Raw genomic sequence first — 22,852 nt, forward strand, 5'->3', positions numbered from 1 at the left:
TAACTAATGTCCGCATATATCACCTCTTCGTCTCCTGTGTGTATTTTCTTTCTTTTTTTTTATTTCGCTGAGCAATGCATGTCGCGCGTGCGCTCAGCGGAAGCTCCTTGTGCGTTCAAGCACGATGGAACATGTCCATTTCATTTAAATGCAACGCTGAAAACGCGCACGTCGTGCGCTCCAGCACGCTTCGGGCGGTTATAGACTTTATGGAAGATAGCGTGCGAGATGATATATTACCTTCTGGCCCACTTCACTTCCCCAATCGCACGCTCCGTGTCATTGTTTGAAAACCTTTTCCTCTTATTTGCAAATTAGTCATATTCTCGGATATTTATTAGGCGACCCTGTCCGCGAAATTATTTCTTTGGAAACTCCTACCGACACTTAATGTAAGAAATAATTGGTGCATTAGAAACTATTGTTATTTTTTTGAATTTTTTCAATGTTTTTATCTTATTATTTGTCATATAATGAAAAAAAATATTGAGCAAATTAACAGTAATATAATTGTTAATTATAATTTCCCACTTAACAATATAACTATTACATGCTACATTACATTTATATTGCTGAGTGGAAAATTATAACTAATTAAATTATATTATTGCTAGTTAGTGGTGGCTGAGTGGGAATATCCATAGAAAAGATTTTCGGATCCAATGCTATTAGTCTTCGATATATCATAAAATAGGATCAATATAGAAAAAATCATATTTATTGTTGAAAGAGAAATATTTTACTCTTAAATGAAAAATTCTTAAGTTTAAAATGAAATAATCAACTGCGTTAAATACTGTGGCGCCAATATTGTGCGTTATAACATCGGATAAATACTTATTCTAAATGTAAAAATACATAAACTTACTCTTTAAATTCTTTGGAGTTGAAGCTCACTCTAAAGAATGAAGATTAAGCCAGTCTTTAAAAAGAATGATTTAATTTTCAATCTTTAAGGGGAGATTTTACTTTTTAGAGTAAAATTCAAATTAAAAATTTTAGAGAGTAAATTTATATATGTATGTTATTCTTGTCTCAGAACAGAAAGAAGATAATAGGAAATTAATCTAATTTTAATATCGTTTTGTTTTTATATTGCATAAGGTTACAATAAAATTAGTACGTCGTTAAAAGTACGTTAAGAATTTTTGTTTCATCATTAGAAATCCATTCCGAGAGAGTATATGAACGCGTAAAGAAATTATAATAAAATTAGCATAGTGTTTCCTATATCTTGTTAAATATCTGGGTTTCCTCAGGAGAGAAGAGAGAGAGAGAGAGAGAGAGAGAGAGAGAATTAACGCTGTTAAAACTTTGCTTTATTTTACGATATTTTTTTTATTGACAAAGATGGATGTTTATCTAATTCAACATGGCATTCTTTAATTAGTTTTTGCAAATTGATTTCATACAAATGTCAATTACACTTTAACCCTTAAACAATTTAATATAACATCGGTCAATCAGAAACAAATGCAACGCCTTGCTTCGTACTAGCTTCACGTCTTTTCGTAGTAGGTGGTCCAAACAGTGGACGAAAATTAAAGAACGTTAAAAGGGCATTGTACTCGTTAGCACGGTTTCAACCTGCAACGGGCAGTTGCAGTTAATTGGTGTTCGTCCGGCGAGGAATACCGGTCTTTGACGGGTCTGTCTCGAGTAGCGGTCTAAGGGTTGTGTTTACTCTGTGGACAAAGTCAGCAAGGCCCGAAATGCCTGGACAATACGAAGCAGTGGTGGTAACTGGAGTGTCCTGAATCCTTCGCGGTCCAATCTCGTTTTGAGATTTTCAAGCGCCGTCGTGTTAATCGACCACCGCGATCGTCACCATTGTTCTATCATACCCAAGAGTCCTTTTACGTCCTTTAATCGGTGCAAGACGTCATGCATTTAGACGTCCTACGTTTCGAGTACCTACTGATTTTTTTTTCGCCCTTTCGTATCTCTCTTCTTTTTACCTCTTCCTCTGTCCCTTTCCCGAGTGTGACAGCGACGTATCCATTTTTACCGGTGCTCGAAGCTTTGCGTTTTCTCGAGTGGATTCCCCGTTTCTCCCATCTCAACCTGCCATATTCCTCTAGCAGGTATGTGCGCGAACATTCACCCCGGTACGAATGCAGGTGTGCGCTGGGCCGAATAAGCCCAGAAGAGGCGCGAGGATGATGGCAACTCGTGCGTCTCCAAGCTTCGTCGATGTCGTCGTCGTCGTCGTTGTCGTCATGAAACTGCTGCGGCAACCACTTCCGTTTGTGCGCGTTTCGTTTCTACGAACGTTTCGTCACGCTTGTCACATGCTTACCGCACGAAAGAGACCGCGGTCTGGTAAAAATATTGTGATGGTCGGTAGCATCGTTATTGTCCACCGTTCTGAGTTCGCCACTACCCATCGGGCGGCGAACGATGCAGAAACGTATGCGGTTTACACCGAAAAGAAAGCATGACGTACAACGTGATATAACGTTGCGTAAAAAAATTCCATTATTGAAAAAGGTTATGTAAAAATATAATATGTAAGGTAGAAATTATAAAGTACTTGTTTTATACAAGCCCCGACTGTTTCACGATAAGCGTTGCGTAAATTATTGCGACGTCAGTAAATTGACCTACATAGGCGCATTATCGTTGATAGAGATACACATGCAGCATTTAAATACAGCCTGCTCCGTACAGCCTGCAGCTCGAGTTGAAATTAATAAACCTTTTAAATATGAAATATACTAGATGCATCAGTTCGATTTTTTTAGTTTTTATTTATTAATTAAGAATGGGACGTAGGGAAATGTCTTAACATCTAGTGTATATATATCAAACACGAATAATACAGATTAACATTTGCTATCTGTTAGGTACATAAATAATCTATTTATTATATGTATCTGCGGTGGTCATACGCTAATGTATGAATTAAATATATGTGTACTGTATGAATTAAATATGCAAGGTTTCGATAATGCATAGCTTATATAACAAAATTGTGTGATAAATAGGATCTTTAAAAGCTGGGAACTTATCTCTGAATACTATTTATAGTTTTAATCTGCATTTTCTCTTTCTCTCTCCTCTCTCTCTCTCTCTCTCTCTCTCTCTCTCTCTCTCTTTCTTTTTCTCTTTCTATTACATGGAATGATATATGGCAAATATCGATTCACACCTGACAAATTATCTTTCACAAATATAGGCATAATAATACATTAAATTACAATAAATGCATTATTTTTGGTATTCATGGCAGAAAATTATATGCATATTTCCAAGATATCCAGTATGGATTTTGGCATAAATTTTACATTTGCTATGTAAAAAGTTGTGAAAATATTATAAATATTAATAAAATAATCTATATCAACACATTTATATATTTACCCTTAACGACATTTGACACGCAGGAAGATAATATCGTGGCAGTTATTATTACGTGTATAATTTACCTAGCTTATCTCGAATTATCGACCGACGAAAAAAGATGACATGTGTGCTGAATATAATTCGGTGGGCGTTACTATTTGTTGAATGCATAGATATTCAAGACTACGGTTGTCTGATCGGCGGGGAGTCCCAGGCTATGCTGCGGAATGTTTCTCATCCGCTTGGACATGGGCTCACCGGGGAGACCCCATTATCTTCAGCCCATAAACATTAAGCGTCTCGCCGGACGAATGTCCGTTAAGAATGCTATCGTGTGCCACTGTATTGCGGCGAGAGGCGACTCGAGCTCCGGTGTTAGTAGCCTACCGAGATAATAGCTAGGACATTCACATTAGATATCGCGCGAGTGAAACCTTTCCATCAAGCCGTTAACGGAGACGAAACTGTCGTCTGTGCTTGTGTAATCAATGCTCGCTTGGTTTTAATTATCGTTGGAGAAACGCGGCATGAATAAATGCATACTACCACGAAACCGGTTTTAGAGAGAATGATCTTGTCGCCACGACTGCTACCTCGTCCGTTTTCAAAGAATCGTTTGTAAAAAATGAATGTGATATTCTGAGAATGAAAATAATTATTTTACTTAACGAAGTTAGATGATTAAGTGCAAGTGACTAAATCTTCTTACAACGTAAGAATTAACTATTCATATAGTAGCTATAGTACATAGTAGTAAACAAGCGTCATCTATTGAATTTTTAATGATTGTAAGATAATTGCATTAAGTATATCTATAAATTATATCGCAACATAGTATGTAGAATACTATTGTATAACAGACATAAAAAATTAAAGTGATATTCTATATATGACTTGGCAAATATAAGGTGATGTTGTTTCACATTAAGGAATCACCACTTACGTGTAAATTACTGAAAGTTAAAACGCAACCGCTTCCACAGTTTAGTTTAGTGCTCGTGTGACCGTTGAGCAATTCATATCGCACCGTCTTTCGTAACGTCACTCACACATTGAGTTATATCTAGTTCCAGTGACTGCACACATTACTCGAACATATTTTCCTAATATGTTTGTACATACGTTGTTTGTCTGTCATCTTTATTAATGGTAAAAACTTATCGAATGTACGTGTATAAAATGAAATTATTTATACGAAGTGTTTTGTAATTGCCTTATGATTTATCCATGAATTTTTTGTTAATTTAAAGAGAAGAAAAGAAAAACTTTGACGTAAGTATTGAATTAGCAGATCTCAATTTATTTTTATTTAAAAGGGAAACAATATTTTTTTAAATTGTAGAATTTTTAGATATGGAGAATGTTAATTTAAAACTATTGTGGAGATATCAAACAATAGATATAATATTACGATATCAATTTTATAAACTGAAGTTTATAAGCATTAAATGTAAAAAAAACACTTATTTAGGTCGTGTTCTGATATACATTGTCAATATTGAAAATCTATAGTATACGTAATGTGTACTATAGATTTTCAGTACTGATATTCAGCAATGAATAATGAAACGCAACCATAATAATATTTTTCAAAATGAATGTCGTCAATCCATATACAGAGAGAATTGCATTGCGATAACTTGAGCAAGAACATTATTTCGCTTATAGCAAACAAATATATTTAGTAAACATCTGGTATTAAAATTGGAATCAGAATCGATATCGGAGACTGGACATTGTTTAATTAAATGCGACATTGAAAACAAGTTAAACTTGTGCCTGATATTATTTAACATGTATAGAAGAAATAATTCTGAAAATACCCGTATTTAATACATAGTAAGATTTATACGAAATTGTTTTCCTGCATGACAATATTGTGTATCTATTAATACGCGACCATGCGCGTTATCAGTACAAGGAACAACATATTTATTAACGGAATTGAGAAAGGCAGTGAAACTTCGAACCGTATTTGACTTTACAAGTGAGTGACAGTGAGCTTCTTGTTATGCGATCTATAATCTCATGTCGAATGTAGGCATGCTCAGCATCGAGACGTAAGTCTAGAAAGATATTTGTGGAGGAGGAATCTGGGTATCGGGTGTGTATGGGTGCCGTCTCATCGTCGACGATATAATTCGATAGTCGTAATCGAGCAGTTGAATGTGCGACCGAGCGAATTGGTGATTGTATCGATACGAAAACAAACGACGAAAACGGCGACACTGGTGCAACGATTTAAAACGTAATGGTCATCAATGTCATCGATTCATTAACCGAGGTCACATTGAATATTCAGAATGATGGGTAAGGAAATAATTTCTCTTCTATTAACATTTATAATAATAAAATAATTAAAGCAATAATTTCTTTGTCTTTTAATTTGTAAAACGTACATTTATGTGCATGATAGGTGTTTATATTTAATATATATATATATATATGGTATATATATATATAATATAGTGTGTGTGTGTTTTCTTTTATATCTAAATGATAAATTTTACTACCTTGTCATTATTCTCATTTAATGTTACTGATATTACAAGTAAAAGATTTTATTTAACTCATAATTATAAATTTATATGTGAAAATAGTTTTTTTTAAGCATTACCGGCACAGTGTAAAAATAATATCTATTCACACACATCACTTCTCTTTCTTTTATCTTCTCTCACTCTCACATTTTGGCATGTAGCAAATTGTAAGCAAATTGTAGTGTTTCCTAGATTTTATTATAAGTTAAACAAACAATTATATTTTATTTTTAGTATACATAATTTTAATTATCTTTTATAATTTTGATCTTATAGAGATACGCGTACGATATTTGTTCGCTATCATGCTGTGCATAGCGAACATGATCATTTATGGTCTGAAAGTAAATATCGCGACGGCTATCATCGGTATGGTGAAAAAAAAGCCGGGTATACCGGATTGGTCAGATGAGTGTCCGGAATTTGATGTTCCTGGAAATACCATCACCGATATCGACGGTCCATTCGATTGGACAGCAAGCGAGCAAGGTTTGGTTATTAGTATATACTTTGCTGGATATCTTGTCGGCATGTTTCCATCGGGATATTTGGCGGATCGGTAAGTGTTTTAATGTTTCAAATTTTTTTTATACTTATGTAAAATTATTATTATTATTATTATAATAAAGCAATTCCTTGAGTTTATAAAGATGCTACAGTATGCATGTAAATGCTATCAACATCGCAGATAATTTCTGACAGATAATTTCTGCATTTAGGGAATTAGAGAATATACGATCAGTTATTCGGTCATATATAATAATTGTTTAATATTTTATTTATTCACATATATCTATAAATTGTAATAATGAAGTATATTGGATACAGGTTTGACACGAAGATAGTATTGTTAGTCTGTGTGCTGGCAAATGGAATCTTAACAATATTGGTGCCGATCGCGGCAAAGGAGTTGTACGTACTATACATCGTAAGATTTTTGACCGGTCTTGTGAGCGCAGCGAATCTTCCTATAGTAAATGTTCTTCTGGGAACATGGGTTGTGTACGAGGAGAAAAGCACATGGGTCGGCATTATATACGCTGGAACATCGCTCGGCACCGTGATATCTATTCTTACCTCGGGATTGATATTACGTTACGTAGGCTGGGAGGCTATCTTTTACATCCACGGAACGACACCGTTAATCTGGTGCATCATCTTTTATATATTTTTCGCCGGTTGTCCGGAAAAACAGAAGTACATAACGGAGCATGAAAGAGCGTTCATCGTGAACTCGTATGGCCATCGTCCACCTGGATCCTCAAAGATGAAGATTCCATGGAAAAGTATATTTACATCGGTACCATTTTTGGCTCTGATCGCTACGAATACTTTAGGCAACTTTTGTTGGTATTTCTTGCTCACCCAACTGCCACTTTATATGAACAAGATATTACGATATGATATCACATCGGTAAGTGTAATGGAGATATATTAATGTGTGTAAATAAGTTCTCAATTTAAAAAAAAATATATCTATTGATATAAAAATACCGGTACAAACATTTTAATCAAAATATTTGCTTTTCGAATTTATTGTTTTTTGCTATCTTTTAAGTAGCATATACAGGTAAATGGCTTATTGAAAGAATGTTTCGCGCGATTTATCGTTTACTTACTGGAATCATTTTTAAATCTTTTAAAACGATCTTGATACATTCTTTCCGACATAATATTATCTCCATGAGTCTCATAAATTATTCTGCTTCTTTAGTGGAGGTTTTATCGCGATAAAGCATGCAATGACGAATAAGCACTTTTTCAGCATTCATTTTCAATTAAACTAAAAATGTTAATTGCTTAACTGAGCACTGTTACATAATTTTCGAATTGCAGCGCTTGGTCAACTTTACTAATGGAAAAATAATTGGCTGCGTTTAAATACACTGTTGTTAGCACTATTTAAAATTGACCGCGAGAACTTATTTATACATCTCATATATGTAATAACATATAATTTCCTCTTGTATTATGTCATATATAATTATTTCACGTATTTCAAGTTATATTTAATCCAAGAGATATTACGAGAGAGAGCAGAATAATACTATGGATAAAATAATATTTTACATATAGTAATATTATTTTATTCTGTATGACGTGTGCACAGTTACGTGAAACAGAACTCAAGTTTTTGCCAAAATTTTTCCTGAAATACTTTACAGAATGCCGCTATTGTTTGCACACCGTATCTCGTGAACGCCTTCACTAATCCATTAATCGGACGAGTTTTAGATTGGGGACGGAAAAAAGGATTTTGGTCGCAAACAGTTGCACGTAAAATTGCGGTGTTCATAAGTATGTATTCGAAATGAAATTCAAAATAATATAGCTTTATAAATACAGATGTTACCTTTTTTTTATACAAAAATAGTAGTTACATTTACAGTAAATTGAAAATAGTTCCGTAAATATCATAATTTTTCAATATTCATAAAAAATTGAAAAAACATTATATTATTTTTAATAAAATAACTACTTTATTCGTATACATTCTCTTTTAACCAATTAATAAAGTTAGATAGCAATTCTCTCTTTCTCTCTTATTTTTCTCAACAATTCGTAGCAATAGCGTAGTAATAGCATAAATTAAAGAACTAAACTTGAATTATACAGTTTACATATTAATTAATGAAAAATAAATGAAGTATTGTTTGTAAATTTTTTGCGTGATTTACATATTTCGTCGTGATTTTGAATAACACACGCGATATTATAATTTTTGTTACTATTTTTAGTGACAATGCGTAAACTTATTTCTACAATATATGAAATTATAATTGATATGTGAATTAGCTGTATCATGCATCGTACTGAGTTTTATACGCTATAAGATTTGTATGCATATTTTTGAATGTATCTTGAAAATTTATTTGTTGTATCAAATTAAATATGTTCAGTTCAGGAAAGAAGTATCTGATATGTGTAATATATAGTTTGATGCGTTTTTCTTTTTCCAGGCACTATCCCACCTAGCATCTTTCTCGTTATAATCGCATACATTGGTTGTGCTCGTGTGACGTCGACTGTGCTGCTAACTTTGAGTATAGTAGTCTGTGGTGCTATATTCGTCGGTCATCTTTGTAATCAGAACGATCTGGCACCAAATTATGCAGGAATTCTCATGGGTATTACAAATACTCCGGGCACTATTTCCGCCTTTATCCTGCCACCGATAGTTGGAGCTCTCGTATCGGAAGGAGTGAGTTGAACACTTAATGCATGATCAGACAAGAAAACGAAAAAAGAGTCCATTAAGAGCAACGTGACATGATCTCCAATTTCTTGAATTTTTAATAAGTTATGCACAGAGATTCCACTTTCTTGAAGTTTTACGAAAGGTGAAACGACTTTAACCCGATATAAGAAAGTTAAGCCGATATTCGTTCTAAGAAAGACACTGAATCTTAATTGCGTAATCAACTGCGAAGTCAACTTTATTGTAACACGAAATCTTTGAAATGAAAATTTTAATATTATATTTTTTTATTATTATAAGGTTTAAAATACATAATTTTGATATATTAAACTTGATTATTTTAAAAAGTACAGCTGTCACACAGTGCGGCATTTTCAAATTGACGTTTTTTATTTCGATATTAATATTCAATATCTTCTGACAGCATACCATAGCGCGATGGAGAATCGCATTCTGGATTACCATCGTCGCCCAAGTTCTCGCTTTCGTGATATTTGTGATCTTCGGATCAGCCAAAATTCAACCATGGAATTATCCGGTGTCTGAAGTCGAAAACTGGGATGTCGACGAAAGACAACCACAACAAGGGGAACGGCAACAAGAAACGAAGACTTAAATTGAGACTACCTTTGTACAGTTCTTATTAAAAAATCAGAAGGAACATTTTTTTTGTAGAAGAATGTATTCCGCCTGTTGCATAAATAAGAAATGTTATATAGGTAAATTAAATAAGCACGATAATATAAATTATCGTCAAATGAAATCAAGAAGTTTTTGATTTTTATATAATATTCCTTATATATTCACATCTGAATCAACTTTTTATATTTAGGTATATTTCATTATGAAACATTTTCGATTAATCTACTGAGATTAATTAATGGATGTAATACTTAATTATATCACTTTGTATGTGTTATATATACATATCTGTATATCGATAATGTTTTGCAAAATATATTTCAAGAAGAAATTCTGTTGATAATATGCTTTATACTATTATCAATGCTAACTGAAGTTGTAACTGTCTTTTACGTGCGAAAATTTTATAAAATAGATTGTATAATTAATATATATCTATGTATAGATATATGCGAGAAATTTAATAACCACATTCATTATATCCATGATTATTTCTATTTATTTATTTAATTTGAAAAAATCAAGAAATTTTAAAGTTGTGAAAAATATGTATCTAATACCTACATGAATCATTTTATACTTCTGTTTGACGATCTTAACGACGTGCCAAAGTTCACGAAAGTCTCAGAAGTGCTGCTACTTGACGTGTCAAGTTTTACGCTAAGATAATTAGGATCGCGAGACCACCCTTAATGACGGGTAACCAATTAGGGGCTACCTGGTACAAAAATTCTTCTTATCCCAATTAGATCACCACGTCGCGAGACTGTCAATCAGCGCGAGACGGACGGAAAAGAAAGAAGAAGACAGCACGAAAGGGCCGTGCCGGCACCAACAGTGCGGAATATTTACGACGGTTGAAATATTACGCTTGTAATCTATTTCCAGCCTACAGTCGTACGCTTCGACGATTCTGTGAAGCCGGGACGCGAGTGGTAACTGCTTTCCTCGCTAAATCAGTTTCTTTTTCCTTTAAATATTACCGACAACCGCGATAGAAATCTATGCGTTTCCGAATGAGAGAATATTGAACCCTTCTACTTCTTCGGGAATTCTTTGAAAATTTCGTTAGGAAAGATCGAAGGAAACGAGATGGATATTACACGCACTTTCGACGTTCTCTATCAGATTTTCGATCTAGAAAGTGTATTGGTAGTTTATCTTGGGAAATTTAAAAATTTAGAGATTATTTCCTTTCACCTACAAATATCCTCTTCTAGCTTCTTTTTTAAAATGTATATCGCGTTTCAACATAACGTAACGTGATATGTTGTAATGTATTTCTATGAGACAATTGCAATCTTTGAAATTTACTAATCTCAAAATTGGCATGTACTATCTTCTGATGGCAAGGCAAGTATGAGCGGCAAGAGAATCGTTTGGACTTAATATTCTGGTAAACTTCGTTGCATGGATGGTCCGATACGCGCAAGCGAGAGCTTCTCTTCATCGTGTTTACTAATTCATGAGATGAATAACTTAAGGATAAGCGCTCACACGGTATGAATAATGCTTATTCGTCTTCTTAACCCCTTGAGTAGATGACTTGTTCCATCTATCGATGTTTATGCGTAGTCCAAACTTGGTTCGATCGATTCATCGTTTCAATCTTTACGATATGGAAAAACACCTGCCTATCACACTTGCTGTGTTCATCACTCAGATATTTTTCAAAATATCATTCCGCTTACAATTAATATATCTGTCAATAATTATTTGATCGTAGTCTGAATAAAATATCTGTATCGACTAACTTTGGAAAAAGTTTCCCAGCGGGTGTATATCTCTTGTGTTTCTAAACTTTGTTTCAAGTTTACATGTGGATTCTAGTTTTGTATTATAAAGATCAACATAGAAAACGTTTATCGAATTATTTTAATTGAATCCTCGCATTTATTGCAAAGTTCTTTGAATCATCAAGTCCAAGTACGATTCATATATTCTTATTATGATGAATGTTTTTTTATTTTTACGGTTTTTAACGCATGACTGACAGCTACCGATTCGTTTGGAATCGGTTGTCCGAAAAGACATGGCAGCTAATTTACATAGTCTAATATTTTAGGAAGATTAATCGATGTGTACGGTAGGCGATCCGAGCATAACGGTGACGAGTCAGTGAAAAATTCTCTCCGTTTCCGAGTTATCTGTCAAAATGACGATTAATCAAGCGGTAATTATAAGTTCTAAGGATCTTTCGTCGGGCCGTCGTCTCGTTTGCTTAGAGAAGCACGTAGTCCGTAGTTGCGGGTCGCTCGACAGAGGCGGTTAATCAATCCTGGAGCTCGTTACAGTCGGGCACTCCGGTACTTGAAGTGGCGTTAACGCATCCGGAGCGCCACTAAAATGTCAGGAATTGTTAATCTACCCCGCGTCGCGCGCGCACATACACACACACACACACGCGCGCGCTTAACGCACGCTTGATAACATACTGCCGAGGAGGAAGAGAGAAGAGGTGCATCATCCACCTCTCGCGCGGAGAGGGTTGCCGCGAATAAACCCTTACTTTCCAGTTTCTGCCCTCTGACCTCTTCCTCTTCGCGCCACGAGCTCGCTCTTGCTCTTCCCAGAGAACCTTGGCAGGGAGACATTCGCCTCCAAGCAGCACCAGACCGCACCGTTATTACTAGCGATAAATCGCCACCTTTAATAAGAGCTCGCGCGACGTACGCCAGACGGAAGTCAGAAACGACGACGACGATGGCGGTGGTGGCGGCGATTACAACGACAGCGACGACGAAAGGATGGTGAATTTAAGGAACGAATAGGATCGAGTATGCTATATATTCGAACGATATCCATTCGATTTTACTGAATCTTCCCCGGTCGTGCGCTAGTCCTTTATTGTACGCTACTCTGTGATGGGTCGAACGATTTAATTTTGAACATCTCGCTGCACGATAAATATTTCGTATATAAAATACCTGCCGGCGTTACGAAAATTTATTACATTTACTGGAAGATAATATCGTAACGCCTATATTTGTTATATGTATAATACGTACTATCAACGTGGTATGGAGTTTTCGGTGCTTGATCCAAGGGATATGGTACGCTGATGATTTATTGCTGGTGTACTTTGATTGACGTTGTAACAAGATAGATAAACGTATTTCACATGACGCCGCGTTTTAATCCTTTCTATTTCTATATTGACGTTATGCCATTATGCTGTATCAAGCTTTTATCTTATAATATCAACAAGCAATTATCGACATATTTAAATATTTTTTAAGATCTTGGCGGTATGCACAATCTATTTAATTAGCAGTTATATATAAATCACCTGACATCGTCAAGGATACATGTGTTCTTTCCAATATATCTTATCATAGCTTATCTTTACCTACTATATTTGACTTAATTAATTTTGCGTTTTTCTCTCAACTCACATCATTACGACAAATCAAGATTGTAGATTTTTTAAAAAATAAGATGAGATCACTTTTACATCAGTCAAATGATGCTAATTTTACATATGGACTACACACATCAAATAATAGGGAATGCGAAAATAACCGATATGTTTTATTGGATACTGTAATCTGACCGAATTCTCCGACAACTTATGTAATGTTATTTGTGTTTACATTGAAAATGACCCGATCGGCGTCGAAACGTTTGTACGAATATTAAATTTTCTTTATATTGTAACTGGCTCGTAGCCCTTCTTTTATTTATTGATATATAAATGTATTTGTCTGTCTAAAAAGTTTAGTACATTATGCAATAGTTATTATTACTGTATTTGATTGTTCTCTCTTAGATTGTAATCCAATAATAATGATTTCATTAATATTTAATAATTTAATTTAATTAAAATAAAAAAAAAGAATATATTATGATGAAATTAAAGAAGCTGGAAATATAGTTAAGTTTCAGCTTTTCCAGCTTTTTCAATGCCCTGACGGCGTGCTATTGAAAAGTCGTATTTGCACTTGACTTAGTTTGTACACTCAGTTCTGCGTGCTCATTAGGATTGTAGAATCGTTATTCGAATTTTGTCTTAAGAGCACATCAAGAGATACAAAATGAGAACATTTGAGATATAAATGGTTCAATAGTCGCTCTTTGATTACAAAATTATTAAGACTCGGCTGAAAAGCGATTGCTCACGCGAAATTTGACTTTAAATTCATGGTACCGATTAAAACAACGACAAGAATATATATTTTATAAGAAAAGAAATAAGCTAAATAAAAGTCAATGAACCCGATAGATAACAAATACTATTATTGCGACATACGAACAAAATATTTTTATAATGTCTCAGACGCGTCAACCGAAAAACTTTATTTTGACACTTTCTACTCGGATCTCGGCTCACCTGACGGTTCAGTATATCGAAATTCTTTTACGTGAACAGGAAGCGGCATTAGCGAAGAAACGGTTGCACGTCTGTGAACGTGAGCTGGGTTACCCACTGGTGATTGTTGCAGGCAGTCGCCAGCCACGATTCTCGCAGAGAATCAAGACTCTTTTTCCTTACGGCGCAACGATCTGGCAGTATATCGCGAGGGTAAGGGAACAGGGATGATTCCGCTAAGAAACTCGATACGCCAGGTTACCAAGGGATGCGGAGAGATAACGCGACGTGGGGTGGTTCGTAGCCCGTAACTCGGTCATCCCGTTTCCAATTGACCGGTTTTCTCTCTCGCGGCGTAGCCCGCAGTTCGACTGCATTGTACGAACTTCCTGCAGATTTAGCTGTCACCGCATTTCATATTTTAAACGGTAACCGAGAGAAGGGGGAGAGAAAGGGAGGACCGGTCCATGTCAGGGACGATCGACGTGGACACGGAAAGCATGGACCACGAGCGCGCAAACCCTGCGTATAAATATGTATATTCGAAGTATACACATAGGGCACAGGGCCAGCGCGCGGACCTATGTCAAACTGACCAATCGCGCTGCAGCTTCGCGGATTCGTGACGGGAAGCTTCAGAAGAGACCGCTTAATCGGTGGTCGTTGCTGCCGCATCGGATTTTGATTAGCGCGACCACGTCACGTTTGTCCGTTCGTTTGTCGACGAATAAAAAAATGCATCACACACGCCACGGCGCATTAACTCATACACGGCTATACACGCGCGCATGCATACATACATTCCCTTGTATCTGAGTCCATTTAACATTTTCTATGTCTCGTGCACAGGCTCCCTCCGCGTTTGCCTTTGGTGATTTTTTAATCACCTCTGCTAACATATATGTATATATATATATATCCACATAAATATATATAAATTTTGTTCAAACAAATCATACATCCGTGTTTCCCAACAGACATTTTCTGTAACGTTTGTCACACCAGTCACACTTGAAATTTGTCACTTGAGCGAGCTGTGATCAATTGCTACTTTCTGCTCTTGTACTGCTTTAGCTACTGGATTATCCTTAAATTTTGTCGACGAATTCTGAGCATCAAAGTATCCGTATGGTCTTTGTGCATAGATTAGTTGTGTGATTTTTAAAACGATATTATACATGCACACCTGTGTGTATATATAGCTGGAAAAAGACGCATAATTACATTCTTGCATGAAACATTGCTACGCCCCTCAATTCAAGATATAGATTTCTATATCAAGTTTTATAAGCCGACACTTATATAACGAATCTACGTAAACTTGCAAAAATATTAAATAAAATAAAATTCGTATCGAAACATTAATTATTGTAACTCAAGTCAGCTTATTAGTCGAGACGTAAGATGGTTAATCGCATAAACTTGATGGACACGGGACGAATAGACCTATATATATCTCGTAATTTAATCATATCTTCACACCCCTTGAACGGCAGAGTCGACGCGATCCCTTCGTTTTCAGACCGAGGTATAGAGCCGGCAAAGAGCTCGGGGTTATTAGGTACGTTCATTGTTGTGCGTTCGTACTTTATTGTTGTTTCAATTACGTTTGAGAGAAAAGCTGCACCCTTCCGACTCGCACACTCTCTGTGTGGCACCGTTAGTGCTCTCGTCCTCTCTCTCTCTTTCTCTCCATCACCCCCTCATCCGTCCTTTCGACTACCCCCACAGATCGTACGCTTCTCCGCGCCCAAACTCGCGTCCTCCTCCGTCTCCCTCCCCCGAAACGCCGTCGAAAGCCGTCAGCATATTGCGCATGCATAATTTAACGTGTTCAAACAAATAACAAAGTTTTCGCATGCTGATGAGAACGCCACCGCGTCCGGATTTCGACTGCCACCGACTGGCAGTGACATATTTTCATTTGACACGCGGAGAACGGGGGCGGACTCGACTAGCGGCCGAGGAATTCCGCAAATCTGCGCGGCACGATCGATCTCTCTTTTTTTTTTCACGTTCAAACGCGCCGGGCCATGAATACTCGGAAATAACCCGTGAAAAATAACAGACTGAACAACGAGCGACAAGCCGATGCAAGGAATTTTGCATCGAATCGCGTCTCAATCAATAACAATTTGCATACGTTCACCTAATTCCACGAAGAATGGACAGACCTAGGAGATTCGAGGCGCTGAAAGATTCGTGAATTGTACGTAAGCGTAATTAGAGAGGCCATCGAGTCCGGCCGTCAGGAATGCACTTCCGGTCGAGTGATGCGATAACCATTTACAAACCTCGCGTGATCGTCGAGGTTCGTTCTCTTCGTTTTTCAACCATCAGCCGCAGAAAGACGTACAGGGTGTGCCGTAAAAAGGTGGCGCGACTTTGGCGAATATCTCGGCTTTGCGTGCTGTGCGTGAAAGACAAAACATAGCCAATAAAGTACACTCCAACCCTCAGCGAGATACGGCCATATCTCTATTACTGAAAGAAGTATCGATGAAAAAGAAGGATGCAGATAGACGCAGATTTTATGTCTGCCTGGAATCACCCGACGAAACGAAGGATAATTATGCCTTTGACCAGAAAGAAATGACGGCTATGGCTGCTACTAATCTTTCTTTTACTGCCTTTATAATCGCCGGGGTAGCGCCGCGGTTAAAGTGTTCAATTCCCGTACCGCCTGCACGTAACCTGCAATTCGCTTTTATCGTGAGATGTTTTAAAGATAAACACGTAATGCTGTTTTAAAGACCACTGTAAAAGCCCGACGATATAATTGGCATGTCTCGCAAAGCGGCCACATCGCTCTCGCGAAATATCTAATTCACTTTACACAAATGGTGACGTTGAAAAAAAATCTTGCCGATCGCTCAACGTCTCGACAACGGGGAATCCGGGTTTCCCACGTTTCCCCGTAGGGAGGCGAAGTTTACGGTAAACAGACCTCGTGCCTGTAATTTATATTTACGTTATTCTCGCGATACTATCTCGAGCGCACGGCTTATGAACTCATCGCTCGTGACTTCGCTCTATCCCCTTTAATGGGAAAGCGTGTCTCATGTTGCAGGTTCAGTTGACTAAAGCGTTATTAACTTCCAAAGTAAACTCACTCTTTTCCTCGTGACACACTTTTGTACATAGTCGGATCGTTACATAATGCTCGATGAAAAGCTAAGCTCTTACGTACGTATGCAAGTACTACGCGGTGTTCGCCGGTCCGGCTGGCAATTTGCCTTTGCATACCGTGGTCTCACTCGAAGTATGAATAATAATGACCCTGGATATGTGAATTACGAGGCGATTATCTACGACGAGCAGGCGGGGTGCAAGGGGAGCTAACGTTGGTTATTGCACCCTAGCGTATAGCGATGTCGGGAATCGATTCTACGACTCGGCATATAATAACAGTGGTATACCAGATATAGTTTCCTAATTTCTGTGTTATCGTCTGTAGTTGATAAATAAGCGACAACAGGATTGACACTAGTTTTTTTTATTAAATAGCTTGCAGAATATATGTTTTTGTAATTAAAATATGCTAACATAATCTTTTAATATTTAAACATGACAATTTAATATATTGAATAATTAACATGTAAACGCAGAATATTTATTAAAATAATATGATATGAATAATTAAAGGAATTGTAATAATTTTAAATTACCAAGATTTAATTAATTTATGTTGATTCCAATTATCAAGAATAAGATGATATTAAATTAAACATGTAAATTTATAATGTAAAGAGTGTTCTTCCTTTTCTTTAAGGGTGGAAAGGGGTGCAAAGAGCTTAGTACAAAGCTTCTCCGCAAACGGCGCCACCTGACGGAACAACCCCTTCAAAGCAAAATTTTAAAGGATGTATATACCGATAAGTAATTTTTTATATTGGATAAATAAATTAGCAAATGTAATGAATATGTCGATTTGCACAACTCTTTAAATTAAAGTAAATAATTTTTATTTATAATTTTTTCATAAACAATGGCAGGAACAATTTAAAAAATTTTGCTTCTTATTCAAAAACATCTCATCTGCCAATAGATTCGTTTTATTGATTTATCCCTTTCCAATTTCTGTGTAATATTTTCATATTTCATAAAACACGATCCCGCATTGACAACCTAGATCCCTTGTTGTTGTTTCGGCGAATTTCGCATGCAGATTGACGTAAAGCGTATATGCACGTGGGAAGTAACTCGCATACAATATACGCGAGTAAAGAACAATCTATTTTATTGTAAAGATGATAATATTCTACTATAATCTGAGACTCTATATATATATATATATATAAAAGTTTATCTTAAGGCTATTAATACATAATATACGAAAAATAAAGACTTTTTTATCGTATGATAATATCGCGGTTGACAATTTTGAGATGTAATTTTATCTTTTTGGATGTTTTCTTGAAATACGTAAACAATTAGAAACATATTCTATCTTGTTGAACTATATACATTTGTATGTATGTGCCGACCATTGTCCGTTTCCAATTGTTTAAGTTTCGTGCTCGCGTTGGACTCAAAAGGGTAGAAAGTCCAGACAAAGGATCCGCGAGTAGATATCCCCCTTGTAATTTGTCAAAAACATTCCTCAAGCGCGAATTTGTACCGTTTTGTCATGATGAGCATATGCGTACAGGATATATATCTCTCACTTCATTCAAACGAGTGCCAGATGATAGATAGCACGAGGATTGAAAAGAATAGCTTAAAAAATAACGAGTTTCACTCGTATAATCAATTTCATAATTCGGAATAATATTAAATTTCATCGATGATCGTGATATGTGATGCACTTTACAAATATTATTGTATTAATAATGTAATTAGTAAATTTTAAGCGTGTATATTATATATTTTATAATGTAATAAACGATTTATAATATTATATATGTATTGTTAAAAATAAAACATTAATTTTAACATTTTTGTATACCTCAGAAAATCCACTATACGTCTTTAACGTATTAATATTTTATTTTTAATAGTATATATATGTATATATATTACAGTTTGAAAGCATATCATTTATACTTGACAAGTAATTGCATGAATAAAAAAAATGGATATTTATGAATTTCGATGTAGATAAGTACATATATATGGTTACATAACAATTTCTATAGAAGATTATAAAGAATTAAACAAGTACTTTCATCAACGGTAATATTATCTAAATATTTGTTAATAAATATGAATGAATATATTATAAGAAAAATGTAATACTTGCTATTTTTTAAATCTTTTGTCGTTTGCTTTCTATTAGACACACAATAACGTTATGATAGAAATATGCTGTGTAAAACTCATAAAATTGTTCTTTTTCATAAACTGACTCCAGATCCGGTCTCCGGATTTCCAGTCATTTTTTGTTTCTAACATAGTTACAGTTGTTGAGAATACAAAGTTTTCATCCATTCGACAACAGTCTATGTAGGTCAAGCCTGAGAGAATCGTCTTTTAATTAACTACTTTTGAAATTAACGCGACAAGGTTGGAAAAACAAAACCAGAGGAGACTCAAGGGGAAGTCGTAAATAAGAGCGAAATGAGAAATGAGAATACGTAGAAAACTATTTGTTACTCTCAGTACATCAACTAATGAAAAGATATACATTATACTTTCCAGTGATAATCTTACAAGAAAGAAAGAGCTCTATAATTAAATAAATACTTCCTGCTTAACACAGCTAGCAGTCTTAATAGAGACATGTATTATTTAAAAAATGATTGATCAATTTATTACTTTTTAAAAGAATTATATTATTTCGAAAAAAAACTATGTCTATACATATAATCCATTTTTTATGCATTGTAATATCTAACAAGCAACTGTCGAGCACATTTTACCGTATTGTATTGAATGCAGCGAAGACTATCATTTACGCTAGATTTAAAAATCAAGTTAATGGTCAGTGCGTTATTTCCACGAGATGAGCTACGCCCCGTTGCGCCTTCTTGCCGCGGAGGGATAGAACGGGAGAGCCTTCCACCCGTTTCGCCATGATTGTAGCAGAATCCTCGGCAAGAAGTAATCTCTTTCTCCCGAGGTACGGTATTTCACGCCGAGGCGGGATATTTATTTATGGTGATTAATCACGCAAAGCCGGAGACGCGGATCCGAGAGAAGTGCCCAGAACTGAAGGAGGCACGAAAACGAGCAAACATTAGAAGCGAAACGATAAGACTGGCTCGCATAATGCTGTGGCGAATGAGCGAAATGCGCTCTTTCTCTCTCTCTCTCTCTCTCTCTCTCTCTCTCTCTTCCTCGAAACGTCACCCTCGCGCCATAGTATTTTCTCAGTCGAACAAATCGCGCTCGCTATACTTCCTGACGATTCATTCCCGAGAACATCGTTGTATTCGTTGATCTTTCAACCTTCATCTGCCTCGTTTCTGACAACTGTGAAATACGTCCTTCCGTCTATACGCGCTCCTTGCATAGTTTTTTAAGTACTATTCATCTCTATGATGTTACAACTGATCACCAACACTGAGATATATACACATATTAATCATACGAATTCAGATTTTTATTCTTAAAATACACAAAGTATCTATAACACATCGTCTACCCATCAGCGAGTTTTGTAAGAGTATAAAATTTCCATTATCACACATAAACATATGTACAATAATAAAATACTGTGTAACATGAGATAAAATTGTATCCTCATACAGAAAGAGCTATTTTGTTAAAGTATCTAAAAATTTAGTTATATACGGATCTAAAAATAATTTTATATATTAGATTATTAAAATAATTACGTAAGCTGCTCAAGCTGATTGTTAGAATGTCAAAATTTTTGGCATTATTACTCATTATGCTTGAACGTCCTGTATAATTATTTTGATAGTCCAACAAAATTATTTTCAAATCTGTAATACGTATCTAGCTAAATTTTTAGATACTTTAGTAAAATCAGTCTTTCCGTGCGCCTTAGGGATAATATGCGCATTATCCTTAAGGATAATGTGTTGTTTTGTATTTTTACTTTACATTGTTATTTAGTTATTTGTCATTTATTTTATATTAAATTTTATTTATTTTTTTATACACGCTTTAAAAAATTTTGATAGCGCTGGTCACCGGAAACCACAAGAATACCACTGAAAAGTCAAGCATCAGTCATGGATAACCACAGCAGTTAGTGCATTAACGATAAATGTTCAATGCATTGATTTATTTTGTATAAAATATTAATTTATTCTGACAATATATAAATATTTACTTATATATATGATTTTTTAAGACTTGATGAGTAATAATTTCTGTATCGAGGGAAAGAAGTTTAGTTGGAAGGTTCGATTTGAATTTCACTCGATTTTCGCAGAGATCCGATCGGATAGTTAATTAATTAGGGCACGAATCGACGAATAAATCGTTATCCACCTAAAACTAGAACTAGGTAGAAATAAACGCGGACTACGGACAGATCGGAATGTCTGCGACCCGAACTAATGAGCAATTAGTAACAGAGCTGCTTGCTCTGTACACAGTACAGGAACGAACGTGGCGGCCACATGCCTCACGCTAAACATTGCCGCCCAGTTGCCTACCGTCAAAGATTTATTGTCCGGTTACATGTGTGCTCATTGCAAGAATACGTCTTCGCCAACGCGTATTTTCATAAACTGACATGATTATTCGTTTTACGATACATTTTTCAACGACAATGTAAAGCGTTAACTCGGATGGATCTTACCGTAAAATTTTAATCATTATTAAATTTAACCAGTAGTTACTTTACGACTACCTAATAATTTAACGTTTGAAGATTCTTTCCTATTTTTATTAGATGTAATATATCGCATACAGTATCTACTTCTTGTAATTTTTATATTCTTCCACTTTTTATTTTCTTCTACTTTTTATATTCTTCCCTTTTTTTTCTTTCTTAAAAAAAGAACGTGAAAGGTTTATCTAATTGACTGCACTTGATCATAAATTTAATGTGAAAATTATCGAAGAATGTCGTTAGCGCGAATGCAGCTTTAATTATACAACCAGTTACTGTAATTGCACTCACATAATTAACGTACGCATTTATTGTCGCGAGTATGTGCATCATAAACGAGATTTTTTGCTGAATGTAAAAAGCAGCTCGCTACCAATCTTTTCTTAAAGGTAGAGTTAACTAAAAATCCACCTCGTGTTTTATTTCGCAGTGTGCTTCTAGTTTTTTTTTACTATTTCAGGAATATATTTGGCGTCGGGAAATATATATTTCGGCAAATTTGGATACGCACAGCTACGAGTCAGTAACGTTACATAAAATATCCGATTATTCGATGTTGGATTACAACGAGCAAGAATATTTCAAGAGAAATTCGAGCTCCGATGTTACGGGCTGGGGGATCAGGGAATACGATCACCCGCGCGAAATAATCGTAGATCTCTTGCGCTCGATTTATCGTGAAATTCACAATTTATTTAACCTCGGCCGGCAGATACGAAGAGAGAGAGAGAGAGAGAGAGGGGGGGGCTAGGGAAAATCAGAGATGGTGTAGCAAGGGTTAAGAAAATCGATCGTTCAGCAAACACGCGGACGCGCTGCCGTAGCTGTAGGGTTATCGTGCGGAAGGAATGACGGTAATTGCCGGTTTTGTCTTCCGACGAGGCGACGCTAGACGCCCTTTAGACGTTATGAAGCGGCGGACCGCCGCTGCCGCGCCGCTTTTCACATCGGGATTTGACTTCGTCGTCGTCGTCTTCGACGGCATTCGGTTCCGTAATATTAAGGCACAGCCTGGAGACGATGACAAGGACGTGCCACCTCGTGTTCACTGGCGCATAGCACAATTT

The 22,852-nt window shown here is 35.8% G+C and overlaps 2 protein-coding genes across 4 annotated transcripts in view; one reads left to right on the plus strand and one right to left on the minus strand.

Annotated features, from left to right (window-relative positions):
• Window positions 1-22,852, minus strand: part of Ten-m (teneurin transmembrane protein Ten-m) — a 570,328-nt gene that overhangs the window by 441,407 nt on the left and 106,069 nt on the right. The window lies entirely within an intron of this gene.
• LOC108729002 (sialin) lies at window positions 4,209-9,826 on the plus strand. Of its 3 annotated transcripts, none has more exons than XM_018457894.1 (7): window positions 4,209-4,617; window positions 5,261-5,655; window positions 6,162-6,444; window positions 6,714-7,299; window positions 8,051-8,183; window positions 8,846-9,087; window positions 9,509-9,826. In XM_018457894.1, exons 2-7 carry the CDS (start codon window positions 5,649-5,651, stop codon window positions 9,698-9,700), a joined length of 1,443 nt encoding a protein of 480 aa, XP_018313396.1. In that variant the 5' UTR covers window positions 4,209-4,617; window positions 5,261-5,648; the 3' UTR covers window positions 9,701-9,826. The 3 variants fall into 3 exon arrangements, with proteins under 3 accessions (XP_018313396.1, XP_018313398.1, XP_018313397.1); XM_018457896.1 differs by having other exon boundaries at window positions 5,387-5,655; XM_018457895.1 differs by lacking the exon at window positions 4,209-4,617 and having other exon boundaries at window positions 4,864-5,655.

Source organism: Mycetomoellerius zeteki, unplaced genomic scaffold (assembly GCF_001594055.1).
Source record: "Mycetomoellerius zeteki isolate Tzet28-1 unplaced genomic scaffold, Tzet1.0 scaffold69, whole genome shotgun sequence".
In the NCBI taxonomy this organism is placed as follows: domain Eukaryota; kingdom Metazoa; phylum Arthropoda; class Insecta; order Hymenoptera; family Formicidae; genus Mycetomoellerius; species Mycetomoellerius zeteki.

Excerpts from the sequence above, each read along its gene's own strand:
- LOC108729002 (XM_018457894.1), top strand. Across the intron at positions 6,445-6,713 it reads TCGGGATATTTGGCGGATCG|GTTTGACACGAAGATAGTAT; the intron begins GTAAGTGTTTTA and ends TATTGGATACAG. Across the intron at positions 9,088-9,508 it reads GAGCTCTCGTATCGGAAGGA|CATACCATAGCGCGATGGAG; the intron begins GTGAGTTGAACA and ends ATCTTCTGACAG.